We start from the raw sequence: 18,814 nt of genomic DNA, 5'->3' as shown, positions 1-18,814 counted from the left end.
AATGCTAATATTTACATTTTGAAATGAATTAAAAGCTTACTAAAAAATATTAATAGTGTCTAAAAGCAATAAAAAAGTCTGTGTAATAAACCAGGTCTAAATGTATTTAGCCAAAAGATCACATGACCTGGGAGTTACAGAGCTGTAACGCTCATAATTACGGTATAAAATACATGAAAAATTCATAAAACATATTGTGTCCAAATGTTCATTCAATGTTTCTAAGTGTGACAAAGAATCTATGAACTACAAATCCCTATATTTGAGTGCCGTAAAGTATCATAACATAATGTAACATAACGTCACGTAAGTTAACCTTTAATTATCAACTAAATAAAAATCCAATCAACTGCGTCCATAACACATGTGCTGCTCAATATCCAGAACACCGTTCAGAGTCAGAGTTTGAAAAAGGCAGAAAAAAGAAGAGCAAAGACCTGTGGCAGTTAGCTGGAGGTCGTGAAGCTGTTTTTAATAAATTAATCCAAAATAAATTATCAGACAGTGCCACAGCAGAGAAGTGGGTAGCAGTCACTGTGGATATTTTCCAATCAAGTGATGAGAAATTCGTCAAGCGGCTAAAGGTTGTATGGGCGGACAACAGAAGAGGACTGAGAACAGAGGTTCTTGAAGGTAGGTCACGGTTAAAAGATAATTACTTTTTGTAAACAGAGATAGAGCAGAGATTGAACTATGAGCCTTTTCTCACGATGAAGGGACTGTCGGATACGCTGATTTTTACACAATGTGACTTGTGCGTAGTTTTCAGACTTGTGTTGCAGGCCTTGATTTCTCAGCTATATCATAAAGACATAAAAAGTGTTTTTATTCAGTAAGGATTCATATTTTTCTTTGATACACTCAAAACCTCTCTCAGCATTCCTGTCATCATTACAAATGATATAGCTGACAAGCCCCATAGACAATTACCCTCAACAAGATTTAATAATGAAAAATGAGCCCAAAACTATTCTTACCTGTGGAAAGTTATTCCAAGTTTCCTTGTCTTGATCGTCCGACATAGTGTGCAACGGTATGCCGCACAATGAGCCGGCATTCTTCTTGTTTTAGTTTTCGTGCCGTACACATCAATGGAAAACACTGAAACTTTGCCCCCGCTAGCTTAGCGTCTCCGTCGGGACGCCGCTCAGAGGGGCGTGTCGTATCTACTCTTCATATGCCTGTGATCAGGAACGACGAGGAAGCCCCACCTAGAGCCATTTGATTGACAGCTCAGTCCACCAAGAGAAAGTAAACTGATTTGCATTTTATTTCTTGGTGGTTATTTCATAATGGCCTGACACCATGAAATAGAAAAATGCAAATCAGTTTGCTCTGGGCGGGGCTTCCTTTTCAGGGTGGGGAGTCGTACCCGCACACAGGCTTCTGTCCTGACGCCAGCTCCGATCACGGCTGAAGTGAAGCCGTGTCACCGTGGAACTTCGGCTGATTCTGCCATCAGACACTGAAAGGACGCTGCTAATTCGGTAAATTAATGTTTATTTTCTTATCAGTGGCAGAATAAGCCGAAGCTCAACGGTGACATGGCTTCACTTCAGCCGTGCTGGGAGCTGGTGTCAGGCAGGACTCCTGTGTTCAGAATCCCCGCCCAGAGCAAACTGATTTGCATTTTTCCTTTTCTTGGTGGGCTGAGGAAATACAAAGGGAAATAAATAAATAAATGTGGAAATATAATGAGAAATAAATAATTAAATAAATAAAAGGGAAAAAACAGAAAAAGTAAAAGCAAAGACAAAATTTTCCTTTTTATTTATTTATTTATTTATTTATTTCTCTTTATATTTCCACATTTATTTATTTATTTCTCTATATTTCCACATTTATTTATTTATTCATTTATTTCTCTTTATATTTCCACATTTATTTATTTATGTATATTTTGATTTGGCACTCCTGTGACTCCATACTGATCAAGACACACCACATTTTATTCCTTTTGGATAATTTGTATATTTTATATTCATATTTAACTGTAAATTTTGAAATTTTAGCTGAATAGCTCCCAGGTCATGTGACCTATTGGCTCAAATTCAACACAGGATGGTATATCTAAGTCTGCTCTATGACACACACCTCTTTTACTCACCCTTTTTATTTTGAAAACCGGAAGGTTCCAGGCGCTGTTGTAAGTTACCCTGAGTTTTCCAATTGTTTCTGTGTGTTTACCACAAAGTCTGTACGAGGAGCACACATAAGATCTTGGAGCGGCTGGCTTGACCACGTGAAAACGAAAGACGGCTGACGTGACCGCGGTCCAAGATGGCCGCCACGTAAGCACGTCGATCAGCCGGGTGTAGCTTCATATCTATGGTGTGTTCACTTCCCCCACATCGTTTCATATCTATGGTGTGTTCACTTCCCCCACATTGTTTCATATCTATGGTGTGTTCACTTCCCCCACATTGTTTCATGTCTATGGTGGGTTCACTTCCCCCACATTGCTTCATATCTATGGTGTGTTCACTTCCCCCACATTGCGTTCTCAGTCTGCTGTGTCCGGTTGCCGTGGTAAGATGACCAGTTTAAGCTCCGCTAGCAAAATGCTAATTAAGTTTAACCTCCGTGCTGAATAAATTGTTTTGTGTTTTTAGCATTATCTGGAGGTTACCACGTGCGCGACTGTGAGAGTAATATCAGTGAGTTTTACCAGCTCCTGCAAATAAGCGGCGGATTTGATGCCAATAGGGAGGATGCTCCCAGTCTGATTATCTACACAATGCAAGAGAGAGTACACAACTACTACACATGCTATAAGTGGAATTCTTCATACACACCTATGGGCTGTAAGGGGATGTGTGGTTTCCAGATGACATCCAGCAGTCTGCGCTGACGATCGATCTCCTCCTGGTACTGGACGATGGTTTTTTTTCAAACTCTGTGAATATTTCTCCAGCAGCAGCAGCTAGTCTGTCGCTGATCAACTCTCAGCAGTGAAGCTAACTCTGCTCATGCTTCTTTGTTTACACCCGCCGGGTGTCACACTGTGAAGTTCCGGCAGAAACACTGACTTACTTTCTTCTTCCTCATTGAATTTGGGCGGACAAGACGCATCACTGGCGTATTGCTGCCACCTACTGGATGTTACTCATAGTCCTTAGAGAATCCTCCATATTTTCTTATGCAGTCCTGTGGTCATGAGAAAGTTCAGAAGTTTCTTCATATTTGTCCACTCCTCCATGTTAAGTAGAAAGCAAAGATTAAAAACTGTTCGTCCAGCTGCTCCTAGTCTCTAATGTTTCTTCTGTTGGCATGAGTCGAGCTTACACTTCAGAAGAACATTTCTCACAGTTTCTAGTTCACCACACTCACAGTTCCTGTCTCTGTGCTTCCCAATCAAAGCCAGTCCACTTTTCAGACTGCAGTGTCTGAGTCTTAGCCAGGTTAGAACAATTGAGTCTCTTCTTGCACCACTGAAGTGCCTTCTTACTTTTCCCATTTTACCTTGAATAGCAAAATCAGTCCCCCTCTTCTTTTGTCTCCTGAACCCTCTGCCATATTTCTTTGACTAGTTTGTTAATGACAGAGTCATAATCTGACCCTCCGTGTGCTAAATCAAATTCTATTCTTTCCTCCTTGGTTGCTCTTTGTGCCAAGCTATCTGCTTCCTCATTGCCCTCCACACCACATGTGCTGGAACCCAAATAAAACCACCTCACACCCTGCTCTGTGGATTTGAAACAGTGCTTGAAATATTTCTAATAGAAAATTGTGTCTGGATTTGGAGTTTGCTTCTTTATTGATGTCAACACGGCTGATGAATCGCTACATAATTCTGACCAGTTTGTTGTCCATCACCCATCAAAGGGCCAAAATGATCCCTGATATCTCTGCAGTGAATGCTGTCATCTGGAACTCTAAAGCCTTTTTTGATCTTGAAATCTGGAAAGAATAAACCAACAGTGACTTCATCATTATCAGCGTTGTTAGATCTGCCTGAGTAAATCTGTGTATGAGAACCCCATTCTTCTTCAGTATGGGCCTTGATGTCATTCATGAATTCTGACCTGTTTGACTTGTTGTTCTTCAGGATGGTTGGATCAACATCTGGGTAAAAGAACAGCCATGATGGGATATTTGGCCAACAAACTGGAGAGCACACCTGAAGGTTACATTTGTCTTCCGCCTTTATCCATATATATTTTTCCTTGTTTCATGTTTTTGTCCTGTTTTGTCAGTCGGAGCCGTCCGACGGGCTGTTGCTCTCTCTTTTTTTTTGACACACGCACACATGCACGGAAAGAAAAAACAAACACACACACAAAAACCACAGGTTTACTCTGGTGTGGTGGTCACATACGGTTGTTGTTTTATTTTTGTTATCGTTGCTCACATTGGCTGAACACATGTCAAACACAACTTGTCACGGTAAAGAGTGACTCCACCTGAACACAACACCCCTCCCCCACCCCACATGAAATGTGCAATATCCAGGTTCTCTTCTCCCTGATCTGCCCTAACCCTGTAACCAAAATAAATAAAGTTGTATCAGTAATAGTTAATGCAACTTATACAGATTCAATCAAACTTCATATAACTAGATAATTTAATCAAGTCAGAATACCTTGACGGTAAGCCATGAAGCTGGACCGATGTGATGAAGAATGAGAATGCAGTTTGTGCTCTGTTATTTGTTGCAACATCCAAGTACAAGACCTGCAGTAAAACCACACGGATAATGTACAGATCTGTGCTTAGCTAACAGCTTATTATAACATTGTTCTTTGTAGCATTTGGTATCTCATTTGTTGTGTTATTTTATTTAAAAAAAAACATCAATGTGTTATACCCTACAAACAAAAACCAATGCAGCAATTTTTTTCTTTGAACCAATTGCACGTTTAAATAATATTTAAAAATGTAATAAAGCAAAAAAAACAAAAGTTGATCTCAAATACACAACTTTATAGTCATTTTACCTTCTGCAAAGTGAATGGGGCTGTAGTTCTGCCAACAGTTACTATCTGAGCTATACTACATCTTTAAATAACTTTTTTATTAATGTTTTTGTGTGCTTTCTGCTAGAAATGGTAGAAATGGTGAAAGTGTGACCAGCTCTGCTTCACTCATCTCAGTGATCATATACAGGGCACTTACAAAAAGACAATGTTGCTCTTCAGATTGCTTGTATGTAAAAATGTATCCAGATGAGATATTAAATGCTTGATTATGTTAAAATTATCATTAATTTCATACTGAAAGCTACTTACTAAAACAAATACTCAAAACCAAGTTGAAAGGCTGGCATACTGATCTCTGTGTACTTGGCTGTATTTATTATTCCAAAGCCATCACCAATGATCTGTACCCTTTGGTTGAAGATTATGATAAAAGTACCTACAGTTTTAAATGGCCCGTTCATAAAGCTAAGTCAGCCATGTCCAAGTTTCTGATATACATAATGATCAAATTACTCTGATTTATAGCTGCAAAACTTCATACATACAGTCATATAAATTCAAGAGTAAAAAATGACCTTCCTTGAGTAGCCATCCACTCCACCAAAGACCACAGTGTTGTACCTGTTCAAGATGGGGAGTACTATTTTCAGTGTCAGCTAATTGCAGACTGTTTTAAATTGCAACAACCTTTTTTGAACGCGAATATCCATCCATCCTCTATACACCGTTTTATCCTCACTAGGGTCATGGGGGGTGCTGGAGTCTATCGCAGCTGACTCGGGTGAAGGCAGGGGACACCCTGGACAGGTCACCAGTCTGTCACAGGGCTACATATACAGACACACAATCACACTCACATTCACACCTACGGACAATTTAGAGTAACCAATTAACCTCAGCATATTTTTGGACTGTGGGAGGAAGCCGGAGTACCCGGAGAAAACCCACGCATGCACAGGGAGAACATGCAGACTCCATGCAGAAAGATCCCAGGCCGGGATTTGAACCGGGGATCTTCTTGCTGCAAGGCCAAAGTGACAACCACTACGCCGTTGTGCAGCCCTTGAACGCAAATATTCTATTAAAAAATGTTTGGGGGACATGTTTAAATTAGGGGCTCCATAATGTATTCCCAAGTAACAAACAAGATAAACTTCACTGAAGTATTTTTAATGACATTCCTCTTTAAATGAAATAGTCTGAGCAAGCTTATTTACCTTATGAGTTTATGATTTGTATCAATGTGGACAAGGAACAGAGGGCCTTGCACAGAGTAACTTTGTCGAACAACACATCCTATTTTAGTGAGCCGTGAGAAGATCCCAGCAGCATCAACTCGATGCATTGAAGCCATCATTCTCCACCACTGAACAGGCAGACCCATTGAAACCAAATGTCCTTGGACCAACAGATATCCAGCATTTGGCATCTGACTTTTAATAGGTGATATGATGATGTCAAGCTCTTGGTCAGTCATTGTGCTGTATGTTCCTCTCACAGACAAGTCAAATTCTTGCATCCTTCTGTAAACTGTCCTTCTTGAAACACCAAGGAATTTAGCAATGCAGGCGACTGGCAGATGTGTGTCCAACAAATTCTTCAGGTGTTGTCTTTCAATTATGATCTTTGGGTGGCCAGAATGAGGACCAACTTCTGTTTCATGTTCACAATGGGCATAGAACTGTCATTAATGTCACACCAGACCAGATAATGGAGATTCTGAAGTGCTTCTGTAATTTCTCTTACACCGCCTCTTTGCTCAGAGAATGATTCAAACAAAATAAGCTCATGGCGTGTCAGGAACTCCAGATAGTCCAAATTTAGTGGTTGCTGGTTCATAGCAGATTCCAGTTTGGTCAGAAGTCTCTCCATCAACAGATGTTTCAACATGTCCTGGTAGGAGTAGACAGTGCTCAAATTAGCCAAGGGGATGGACTAGTAGTTAAACTAGCAGACAGCCATATAGTGTCACAGTATAGAGTACATGACTCAGCCAACAGGCTATGTGGCATGGCAGTTTTTGTATAGAAATATGCCCTTTGCAGTTTTAGCTTTCTGACTTTGTTAAAGCTTGAATATTAATCCTCACTTTAGTCATGCATCTGCAGTTCTTTTTATGTTTTAAAGAATGGAGGTAGAAGCACACCTATTCCCATGAGATGAAGAGACAATGAGAAAGACGGAGCACACTATAACCGTAGTACAGTTGCTTTAATATATCTGTATGTCATAAAATTGCCACAGTTGAATATTACACGTAAAAACAAAAGCATTATTCTTAGATAGCGTATCTGTTCCATCAGTTTGTATGTTTGTCAAGTTTGTGAACTAAATGTTGCGATCAGAGCTACTGATTGAGCTAGCAGCCAACAAATCTAGCGTCAGTTAGCAAGCGAATAGAAATATACAAATCAATGAAACAGACACACAGACTTTCATGCAAGCTTACATGACAGATCATTTCTAACAGCGCTGCCGAGAGGCGGCCGAAACAGGGACCCAATTGGATAGAATCAGAAGTCTGTGATTGGCTGGTTTTGTGGCACATTTGTAGCGCCGTGCGGAGTCAAGCGAGCGTGAAGGCAGAGTTGAGCGCATGCAGAGAGTAGATGTTGAGCGAGAGCGAGAGAGACGTAGCGAGGACGAAGAGCGGAGATCCGCAGGAGAGCAGAGTGAAAAACCGACTAAGATTGTGTGTGTATGTTGATAGTTGCAAATAGAAAAATATAATTTTTGAGCGCAGAATAGATTTTTGTTTGCTCAGATTAAGTTTTTCTTTGCTGAAAATTTTTTCTGTGCTCAAAATTTCACAGTGTGCGCTCAGGATTGTGGCACAAATATAACTCCATACCTGAAGGGAGGGAGAAACTGAGGCACTGACAATAGTGAGGGAGAAACTGTCAGTTTTGGATAGTGTAGATTTTGTTCCAATGAGAAGAATCTCTGTTTTGTCACTGTTTAGTTTTAGGAGGTTTGAAGTGAAGCAGGATTTTATGTCAGACAAGCAGTTGGTGAGGGAGGAAGGAGGGAGTGTAGAGTTGGATTTATTGGATAAGTAGAGCTGGGTGTCATCTACGTAAGAATGAAAATGAATGTTCTATTTAAAGAAGAGGAGAAGGGGAAAGAGGTAGATGATGAAAAGAAGGTGCCCCAGTGTAGCAGGATGAATGAGTGCTGCATCCTAGCTTTGGGTTGGCTGGTGTTTTGCTCCTGTGACTTGCATTAAGCTATCATGTTGTAGCGCCCCTCACACTCATCACACAGCCCCACCATCCTGTGCACAGTCATCATGAGTCAGTTTCCACACCCACAGGCCTTGCAGCACCACTCCCACTCACCAATGCCCCGCGCCGTTCAGTCTGATCCAGGAAATAGGATAAGAGAGCATGTCCAGAGAGTCCATAGAGAGGGAAACAGTGAATGAGGAAGAGATCGGCATACGTGTGCGTTGTAGCGTCGTGTGAGTCCGCGTCTCATGCTCTGTTCTGGAGGTCTGTGTGTCGTTCAAAGTGGGCATCAGTCGAAGACGGATTTTACCCGGGGCATTGTGTCTGTGAGGAATATCAGGAGGAGCGCCTCGTCGCTGTTGGGACCGACAGTGGGATGGAGTGTCCACTGGTTGACTGTCTGACTGACATTAACCGTCTATGGTTCCGTGAGTAATTCTTGAGTGTGTAGATTTATGAATGAGTGTTTCTGAACGGCGAAAAGACGCTGAGGTATTATTTCCGGGTTCGGGCAAAAGAGTAGGTCCGCGGTAAAACCCGGACTGGATTCACAATTTCAAGTTGGTTTTCATTTGGTTTATACTGGACTGAACTGTGTGGGAAATTTATGTTGAAAACCCGAAATGGACTTTGCGTTTAAACTGAACTGAACTCTCGAACTGAACTGAGTTTACCTGAGTGCACACACAGCTGGGTTTGTTATTTTATGATTGGTTATGACTTGCATATTGCATTGAATATAATTTGAAAGAATCTACTTTGCTTTGTTTTTTTTTCTCCCTCTCTGGTTGATATGTGCATGATAATATCTTGTTTTTGCTTTTCATGATGTACTTGATTTGTGCGGGTATAAACAAGGTTTTCTTTTTTGAATTGTCAGACGTGTCTCTGGCTGGCACCCCAGTCTAACCCGTTACAATGTCAGAGGACACACTATAAAGCTGGGCAATGGTTACTCACCGTTCTCTTGCTTTGATGTCAGGGGCACGCCCCCACTCCCCGTTGGCCTCACTTCTTGTTTACATTTTGCCGACAGGTACGGTAGCAGTTGCTGCATGGTTTGAACTTTGTTTAAGGCTGTTTTGGTGTGTTGTGGTGATAGTAGCCATTTACTGTCATAGAGTCACCGTGGTGCATCAGAAGTGAGCCGCACGCAGGCTGCATTTTATGTGAGTCCAGTCTGACCTGTGAGCCGCTCATGGCCCATTTCTGGTAGGTCCCTTTTGCTTGTTGTCGTGTACTGTGGTTATGTTGCATGCATATAACAGCTTGTGGTTTTAGGCTGTTACTTTGGCTGCGGGTCGTTCCCTGTTCTCTCCTTATGGACGGATACAATGACCGGTGTGGCCGGTGTTTGTCTGGAGCTGTGCTAGCTACGCTGGATCAGACGCAGGAAACCCTGCTGCTTTGCCTTACTGGGTTTGTTTGGTCGATGTGGGTCTGCGTTGCCGACGCCGTTGGTCAGCTTTGTCCTCTTTCAGGCTGTTATTTGTGTTGGGCTGCCTCAGCTTGTCTCTGTGGCTGCTGATAAATGTCCTACCTGCTGCTTATTTTAAATGTTTGTGTGCATGTGTGACTACAGGGTATAATTTCTTTCTTTCTTTTCAGTGGTGGGAACTGGTGTCGCCGGGTGGTGGGAACCCCTTCCTGTGTGACGTGCTGCTCATCCCCTGGTTTTGTTTTGATTTTTCAGTAAGGTGTGTGCGTGTGTGTGTGTGTATGTTCACGTGTGAATGGGGGTGATTTCTCCTGGGCTCCATTGTGATGCCCGTCGGCTCAAACCCCTGCCATAGAGCCCCCAGCTCTGATAACCAGCTGGTGGAAACGTTCACGTCTTTGTGTAAGAAACAAACATGAACATGTTGAAATATGTTTGTTTTACAGTAATCTGATACTCTTCTGAATATATCTGTGGTACTGATTTATTGAAATAACATTAGTTGGATGATAGACTTTTCATTTGTTTCCTAACTTTTGGGTCACCCTGTAGAAATCATCATTTAGCAGCTTGGTGTGAATGGTTGCTTTTAAACAGTTTTTTTAACAGAGTATTTTTGATATTGTTAAATAAAAATTTATATTGTTGCCTTCATTGGAATCGCGTCTCCTGCTTCATTAGTAGAACGAACCTGAGTTGCCTTCTCGTTAGTGTTGGTTATAGTTCCCTGGGTGAAAGTCCTGGGGCGGCGTTGTCCGGCTGGTGTCTACAGTTGGTAGTTGTAGCACCCAAATTCTTCTCTTGAAGCCCTCCTCCACGCTCACCACACCAGGACAGAGCACACCTGAGGAGACGGAGGAGGGCTGAGAACAGAAGGACTTGAGTTGGACGGACTGAGTGTGGCCTGAGAGACATGAGTGAAATCAATCAAGTGGGGTTCCAGTGATGCCACGCAGGAGAACCCCCACAGGCCCCCGGCCCCGGGGACCCCCAGCCACAGCAACACGGATGATGGTACACCCTGCCGCCCCATAGCTCTAAGGGGGCCGGATCCCACCAGCAAGCCCATACCAGTGAAACACCTCATTACAGTGATGGTGTAACCCTGAGTGTCATGTGGTGCATTAAAAGTGGGGAGGATGGGCGAGGCGTCAGCCTACCCAGACCTACCCCCAAGGTGAGTGTGTGTGGTTCATTAAAAAAGACTGGAGAGCAGGGGAGGCAGAAAAAAGGGTGATGAGGGGGAGACAGGGCCGTATAGCCTTGCCACCTGCCCCACTGCAGTGCCCATCGCTCCCGCCCCCACCTGCCCTCGAGGCCCTTACTGTTGTGTCCCTATATGTGCCTAAAGGTTGCCATTTACAGTGAGGTGTGAAAAAATGTGAAGTGCACAATAAGAGGGTCCCCAGAAGAGGCAAGGGGCCAGGGAGCAATAATAGTGATAACAAACCTCTACTTAAAGAAAGCAGTTACAGCATGAACAATAGTATAAAAACGAATGGAGTCCACTCATTAAATAGTCTTTCTACCCTCTGAGGAAGCAAAAACAGAGGCATTCACAAAGTGTGTAATGCATGACAGGTTGTTTCTTCATGTAAAACAGATTTTGGTTAAAAATTCCATTAAGTTGCTCTTTTTTAGAGGCTCAGTGGAGGCAGGTCATTTTTGACCCTGAGGACAGGAGTGTTCAGGACGTTAAGACAACACAAGGGTTCAATGTGCTGTATGACGACACAATGAGATCCTACTAACAAATCACACAGATGACCTATGTGGTGACAATAGAAGAAATAAATAGTATAAGACCTTTATCTAACCAGCAGAAGCTGCAGCACAGCTTCACCTTTTTTAACATTTCTGATTTTGACATTTGCAGGAGTGTATCAGCTACTACTCGTAAACCACTTGTCTGTTGCTTCAAAACATAATGTTGGTGTCGGGAGGCAGACACCGTCTCTATTTTAAAGATCAGGCTTAAAACCTTCCTTTCTGACAGATCTTATATTTAGGGCTGACTGGGTGACCCTGAGGGGGTCAGCTGGAGTCTTCCTCTTGGACGTCCCTTAGTTCTGCCACTAGTTCTGCTGCTATAGGCCTATAGGCTGCTGGGGGACCTCTCTGGATGCACTGAGCCCTTCTCTGTCTACCTTTAGATTTAATATATATACCGTTATTGCATTCCACTAACTCTGTTTGTCCCTGTGCTATTTCTCCGAGTGTCCCTGGTCCCAGAGCTGGATGCTTCAGATCTGTGGTTGATGTTCCACCAGCTGGTCTAGTCTCCATCATGTCCACTGTGGGATGCTGCTGCTGACCTTCCTCCAGCCCACTGCTTCCAGCTGCTCATTTCCACCAGTCTACTCTGCATCACCCTCACTTTACTTGATATGCTCTTCTACATACTGTTTGAATTTTACTACCAGCTATATATGTAGTAGATTTAATGCCAGAGCTGTACACCAGAACAGTAAACTATTAATCATTTTCAATGTTAGCGTCTACTTTGTATCGTCTGTCTTATCATGCATGTATCAAATTGTATGTTTTATGTTCCCTGTTCCCCTCCCCCTCTCTACCCCTCTCTACCCATCTTCTGTGCCCATCAACCCGCCCGACCAGCAGCAGATGGTTCCCCCACATAAAGAGCCGGGTTCTGCTCAAGGTTTTTTTCCTTGTTAAAAGGGTGTTTTTCTTGCCTTTGGGCTGCTCTGGGGGTTCTTATAGGTTCTGTAAAGCATCTTGAGATAATTTCACTGTAATTGGCGTTATATAAATAAAATTGAATTGAATTAAATTGGTTATGTCTTTGATATCTGACTCAGAGATATTCTTGCTGGGGATCTTCAATGTAACATTCATTATGAAACAACTTGTAAACGTTCATCTGTTTGAAAACATTCAAAACATTTCATGAAGCAGTCATGGAGCTGTAGACGTTTTATTACAACTTTATTTCACATCCAGATCTCCTCTGCTGCAGTGACACTCTGTTGTGTCCTACTGTCACAATGTCTCTGTATCTCATTGCCTTCTTTTCCTTGAAAGATGGCAGAGCTCAAGCTGAGTGGATTCCAGCAGTACGTTCACACCTGAACAGCCATGTTCTCTCAGCAGGATGTGAAAATGTTCCAAACAGCTTCACAATATCTCCAATCACTGCTCTGCTGATGAAGGATGTCATGATAGCAGAAATGTAGCAGTCTGTACCAATACCATATCCATCCAGACATTCAGTTTGGTTCTTCTGCCTGCTCCACCACCACCACAGTCCAGACTCCATCTGGTCTGATCATCAAGGATTGCTGACATACTTCCTCACAATTGTTGTTGAAGCACAGACTAAAGGTGCTTTAAATCTAAAACATCTACTTCTAACCTCTACCAATTCCATGTTGTTTCAAGCTTAGTTCTGACATTATGTTTCCAACAGATGTTTCAGGATCACGGCTTCTCAGCTGTGTGGATTCTCATGTGGGCTTTCAATCGAGAACTACGGTTGAAGCATTTTCCACAGGTTCCACAAGAATACGGCTTCTCACCTGTGTGACATCTCATATGACCAGTCAAATGGGCCCGTTGACTGAAGCTTTTTCCACAGGTTCCACAAAAATATGGCTTCTCACCTGTGTGACATCTCATGTGGGCAGTCAAATAGGTCCTTAGACTAAAGCTTTTTCCACAGGTTCCACAAGAATATGGCTTCTCACCTGTGTGACATCTCATGTGGTCAGTCAAAATGGTCCATTGACTGAAGCTTTTTCCACAGGTTCCACAAGAATACGGCTTCTCACCTGTGTGATGTCTCATGTGGATAGTCAAAGAAGTCCGATGACTGAAGCTTTTTCCACAGGTTCCACAAGAATACGGCTTCTCACCTGTGTGACGTCTCATGTGGGCAGTCAAAATGGTCCGTTGACTAAAGCTTTTTCCACAGGTTTCACAAGAATATGGCTTCTCACCTGTGTGACGTCTCATGTGGGCAGTCAAATAGGTCCGACGACTGAAGCTTTTTCCACAGGTTTCACAAGAATATGGCTTCTCACCTGTGTGACGTCTCATGTGGGCAGTCAAATGGGCCCGAAGACTGAAGCTTTGTCCACAGGTTCCACAAGAATACGGCTTCTCACCTGTGTGACATCTCATGTGGACAGTCAAATCGGTCCGACGACTGAAGCTTTTTCCACAGGTTCCACAAGAATACGGCTTCTCACCTGTGTGACGTCTCATGTGGGCAGTCAAATGGGCTCGACGACTGAAGCTTTTTTCACAGGTTCCACAAGAATACGGCTTCTCACCTGTGTGACATCTCATGTGGATAGTCAAATAGCGCCGTTGACTAAAGCTTTTTCCACAGGTTCCACAAGAATATGGCTTCTCACCTGTGTGACATCTCATGTGGGCAGTCAAATAGGTCCGACGACTGAAGCATTTTTCACAGGTTCCACAAGAATACGGCTTCTCACTTGTGTGACATCTCATGTGTTTAGTCAAATGGGCTCGTTGACTGAAGCCTTTCCCACAGGTTCCACAAGAATACGGCTTCTCACCTGTGTGGGTTCTGCGATGTATTATTAAAACTGATTTATACCTAAAAGATTTTCCACAGACCTTGCATGTTGCAGGTTTTCTTGCCTTGTCATTGTCACACTGTCTTGCTGACAATGGAGCATTGTCTACATCATTACTGTGACTGCTGTTACTCTGATGTCTTGGTTTCTGCTCGATACATATAGTTGAGCCTGAGTCTACATCCTTGCATCCTTCCTGATCTGGGCTCTCAGCTACACAAGAGATGTGAAACAGGAGCTGATCACTGTTTGGTTTTGGTTCACTGTGGTCACTTTCCTCATCAGCAGGAGTCACCTCAAAGGTATCAGTCTCCTGTTTCAATGCAATTAACTCTTCCTCCTGGCTGGAGCAGAGTTCATCCTGTTTCACTTCAATTTGTGTTAACCCTGGGTTTAATTGGTCCAGACTGGTGCACAATTCTTCCTGTTCCATTTTAATTTGAGAAAACTCTGGGTTTGATTGGTCCAGACTGGTGCACAATTCTTCCTGTTCCATTTTAATTTGAGAAAACTCTGGGTTTGATTGGTCCAGACTGGTGCAGAGTTCCTCCTGCTGATCTTTAATCCGTAGAGGCTCTGGGTCCTCATGGTCCACCATGGAGTATCTCTCCTGGTCATGGGGCTGATGGTCAACAACAGTCTTCTCATTCTCACAGACATACGACTGTGGGAGCTCTGGAGGGACAAAGAGACAAAAGACAATGGTTACTACTGTGATGATGAGAGAACACACATCGGTCACTTTGTCCAGGACTGGCTGTCTCCAACAAAATCAGCTCAAGGGTCGAATGTTGGATGCAAAAAGAATATGATGGTTTATAATAGAAATCTAGGAGCCATGACACAGCAGCAGGAATGATACAAGCATCTCCAAATGACCGGACATTTCTATGAACACGTTATTCCACAGTGGATACAGGATCACACATTTTGCCTTTGGTTTGTCTTCAGTTAAACTAAAGCAGAATTCCCAAACAGCAGAGGTCTTCAGCATCGTCTTGTGTTTATGCAACGAAGTGAAGCGTGACGTCAGAGTCGGCAGCCACCCGGCCATTCAGGTGGTGGTAACAAACTTGAATGGAGGAGCCGAAATGAGCCGAAGAACAATGCGGGATGAGCCGAAGTGGGCCGAAGGCGAAGGGAAGAGACGAGTTCCAAATATTTTCGTCTGAGGGGAGGAGGGGTTGATCACATAGACATATGTGTATATGTTATAGACATAACAGCATGCAAGTCTATATGTCTATATGTCTATATGGGGTGGGTGGGGGGGTGGGTGGGTGGGTGTGGGGGGGGGGGGGCGAATATTCGGATACCAAAATTAATATCCGGATAGTGCCATAGCGAACGAATATTCAGATATTCGGGATATTCCGGTCCAGCCCTACTCTGCACATGCGCTTTCTTTAGATCATGAATGATCTCTATACATGGAATTATGTCTCTGGACTGAAACGATGGAATGACTGAGTCCTCTGTCAGAGTGTTATTGTTAAACTGTTTGACAACACAATGCAGTTGCTGTCAGTGTGGAGTAGTTCAGATAAACACTTCCAGCACCTCTGAACAGGAAACTCTGGTTCTTGCTTCCAGGATCAATCAACACAACGATCACGTTTTTAAAACTCCACAAACATCAACTAACAGACACCATTAGGGCTGCACAATATATCAAAAAAATATTGTTTTTGCAATAATGGTAAGTGTGATATCCATATCGCAAAGTTGCGTGATAATTTTATGATTATTTAGATGTATAAATCATGCTTTTTGCATGCATAGATGTTTACTTGTGACCAATTGAGCGTGACCTTAAACCACCCTACCCCTACCCCTACCCCGAATAGCACTTTTGCTACCAGCGCCACAACACAACATGGCAGGACATGAGAAAGACGACTGTAACCAACAACTTGTGCCTAAAAAACAGCGCGCCTCCAAAATTTGGGAGTACTACAGTTTTAGGAGACAGAATGAGTCACAGACGCAAGAACTTTGCGAGTCATGCCAAAAACTTGAGGCTACATCGCGAGGAAACACTACAAATCTGCACAGTCACCTCGAACACAACCACAAAGAACTGTATGCCGTTTTCTTACAATCTTAAACACCACGAGCGACTCCCATGAAGGCAGACAAATGAAAGGCAAGCACACAGACAACAATTGGTGAAAGTTTTTCTTCTGTTACACCATATGAAAAAACTTCCAAGCGCCACCAAGGTTTAACTGCGGCCATTACACGTTGCATCGTGAAATGCACACTCTGTCGTGTGCAAAGAAGGTTTTTTGGATACGCTGAAAGAATTTGACCGCAGATACCAAGTGCCATCAAAGAACTATTTACCAAGTGGCCATTCCACAGATGTACGAGGTATGCTTGGGGTCTGTAAAAGCGGAGCAGAATAATGTGGATTTCTTTGCAAGCAGCACAGATTTATGGTCCAGTCGTACTACTGAGCCCTACATCAGTTTTACTGTTCACTTTCTCACAAACGACTTTGATCTGAAAACACGCTGCTTAGAAGTCTCCTACTTTCTGGACTCCCACACCGTTGAAAATATAGCGGCTGCCCTGTGGGATGTGTTGACGAACTGGGGATTGCAAGAAGAGAAACAAGTGGCTGTCACATCGGACAAAGGCACTAATCAGTGTTCTCGCCAGCGCATTGGTTAAAAGATTACGCTGTAATTAGGGCCGCTACGCTGCCTTTCAAGTTGTGGTATTGTGTTTTGAGAACATTTGCTTGCGTAATATTTCCATATTTATGTGAGATAACTTCTTTATTGGGGCAGTTGGCGCTGTGAAAGAGTTATTTTGACAGATAACACCATGTGCGTTTGTTTTTATCGACTGGGTGCCTATCTAGGTTAATTTATGTCTCCCCACCTCAGCCGTACTTTCCTGTCAATTGACCTGTTCCCATCTAAAATTAAGAGTCCCTTCCAATCTCGGGGTTACATGTCTCAGTTGTTTCCGTGATGCCATGTATGGTGAAAAGTGACCTAAATCATGAGCATTTGGAGCATCTGCGTGATGCTCATTGGCTGACATCTGGGCCGGCCGCTCGTGAGATTTAATAAAGGCTATTGCGCGTGCGCATAGTGTTGGGCCGTTACGCTGTAAAAAAATCCAGGTGAGAACCCTGCTAATATCCAATATCGCAATATATATCGATATTGCAGTTCTGGACACCCATATCGCACATATTTCCAATATCGTGCAGCCCTAGACACCATATTATGAACCCATCCTCTCTTCCTCACAATGTGTCTCAGCTCACCGTTAACTATTCACCTGAACACTTCATGATGTTCTACATGTGTAGTGGAGTTAATAATTCCACTTGTCATCTCATGTTACAGATTTGGTTGCCACGGTGACCACCGGATACGGTGTGGACACACAACGTCAGGGCCCCTGAAGACTTGGGGTGTGTTCCATAGATCTGAAGAGTAGCTACGACACACCCCTCTGAGCGACGTGCCTACGGAGACACTAAGCTCGTGGGGGCAAAGTTTCCGTGTTTTCCATTGATGTGTATGGCATGAAAACTAAAACAAGAATAATTCCGGCTCATTGTGCTGCATACAGTTGCACACTACGTCGAACGATGGAGACAAGGAAAATTGGAATAACTTTCCACAGGTAAGAATAGTTTTTAGCTCGTTTTTCATTATTAAATCTTGTTGAGGGTCTATGAGAGCTAACTAGTTAGCCACTAGAAAAACACTGACACGAGCTAACAGCTGGACAACCAAATACCAGACGATTAATAGTAGCTGTAGTATGGCTGTACAAGCAGTAGTAGTAATACTAAAAGTACATGCAGCAGTAATAGTAATACCAAAAATTCAAACAGCAGTAGTCGTATAAATAGCCGTTAGAGTAGTAGAGGTAGTGTCAGCATTTGTAATAGTATTACAAGTTGTAGTAGCAGAGACAGTATCAGCAGCAGTAGTTGGTGTATTACCAGAGGTGGGTAGTAACGAGTAACATTTACTCCGTTACATATACTTAAGTAACTTTTTGAAAAAAATTTACTTCTGAGAGTAGTTTCTCTCTGCCATACTTTTTACTTTTACTGGAGTAGATTTATGATGAAGAAACGCCACTCTTACTCCGTTACAACGGGCTATACTCCACTCGTTCCTTTTTATTTACCACATTAGAGCTGCTTTATTTTGCCAGAGAGACGCCCTCAGTGGATCTACCACATGACTGTGTTTCACCAATCAGACGACGCAACAATAACCATGTGACTCAGTTTCACCAGACGTCGCCCTGCGGTCACATTAGTGGCATAGCGGCACAAACTCTTCACACACAGCAGACAGGAAATTTAAAAAACGGAGGCATTTTCAAGAAATTTGATCTTGCTTCGGAGTCCAATCATTAGCATAGCATTAGCATGGACATCTCTGTCTTTTGTCTTCTGTTTACTAACACGGCTGAAGTGAAGCATGATGTCAGGCTTGATAGGTCCGCGTGATACGGAGGGGATGCAGCATTCACATACAGTCTGCATGTGTCAAAACTCAAGGCCCGCGGGCCATATCCAGCCCATAATACAATTATATCAGGCCCGTGAGATCATTTTACATCGATTTATTGTTATTGTTAAGCTTCTGATGTGCTCTCTGACATGAAACTTGAAATAAT

At 42.9% G+C, this 18,814-nt stretch overlaps 2 protein-coding genes across 27 annotated transcripts in view; both read right to left on the bottom strand.

The window, feature by feature from the left end:
• The window catches only part of LOC110945586 (gastrula zinc finger protein XlCGF57.1-like), a 156,012-nt gene that overhangs the window by 98,983 nt on the left and 38,215 nt on the right, over nt 1-18,814 (bottom strand). For 2 of the 26 annotated variants that reach the window (XM_051936903.1, XM_051936901.1), the window contains exon 2: nt 13,208-14,827. The exons of 19 other annotated variants lie outside the window; for them this stretch is intronic. In XM_051936903.1, coding sequence (XP_051792863.1) covers nt 13,208-14,827 — 1,620 coding nt within the window. Of the gene's footprint in view, nt 1-2,795; nt 2,916-13,207; nt 14,828-18,814 lie in introns of those variants that run through there. 5 more of the 26 variants (XM_051936874.1, XM_051936883.1, XM_051936904.1 and 2 more) reach the window with 4 other exon arrangements.
• slc2a12 (solute carrier family 2 member 12) overlaps nt 1-18,814 on the bottom strand; it is a 163,733-nt gene that overhangs the window by 130,260 nt on the left and 14,659 nt on the right. The window lies entirely within an intron of this gene.

Source organism: Acanthochromis polyacanthus, chromosome 16 (genome assembly GCF_021347895.1).
Source record: "Acanthochromis polyacanthus isolate Apoly-LR-REF ecotype Palm Island chromosome 16, KAUST_Apoly_ChrSc, whole genome shotgun sequence".
Lineage (NCBI taxonomy): Eukaryota > Metazoa > Chordata > Actinopteri > Pomacentridae > Acanthochromis > Acanthochromis polyacanthus.
Note: the sequence above shows the minus strand (reverse complement) of the source record. Positions and strands in the feature narration are given on the sequence as shown.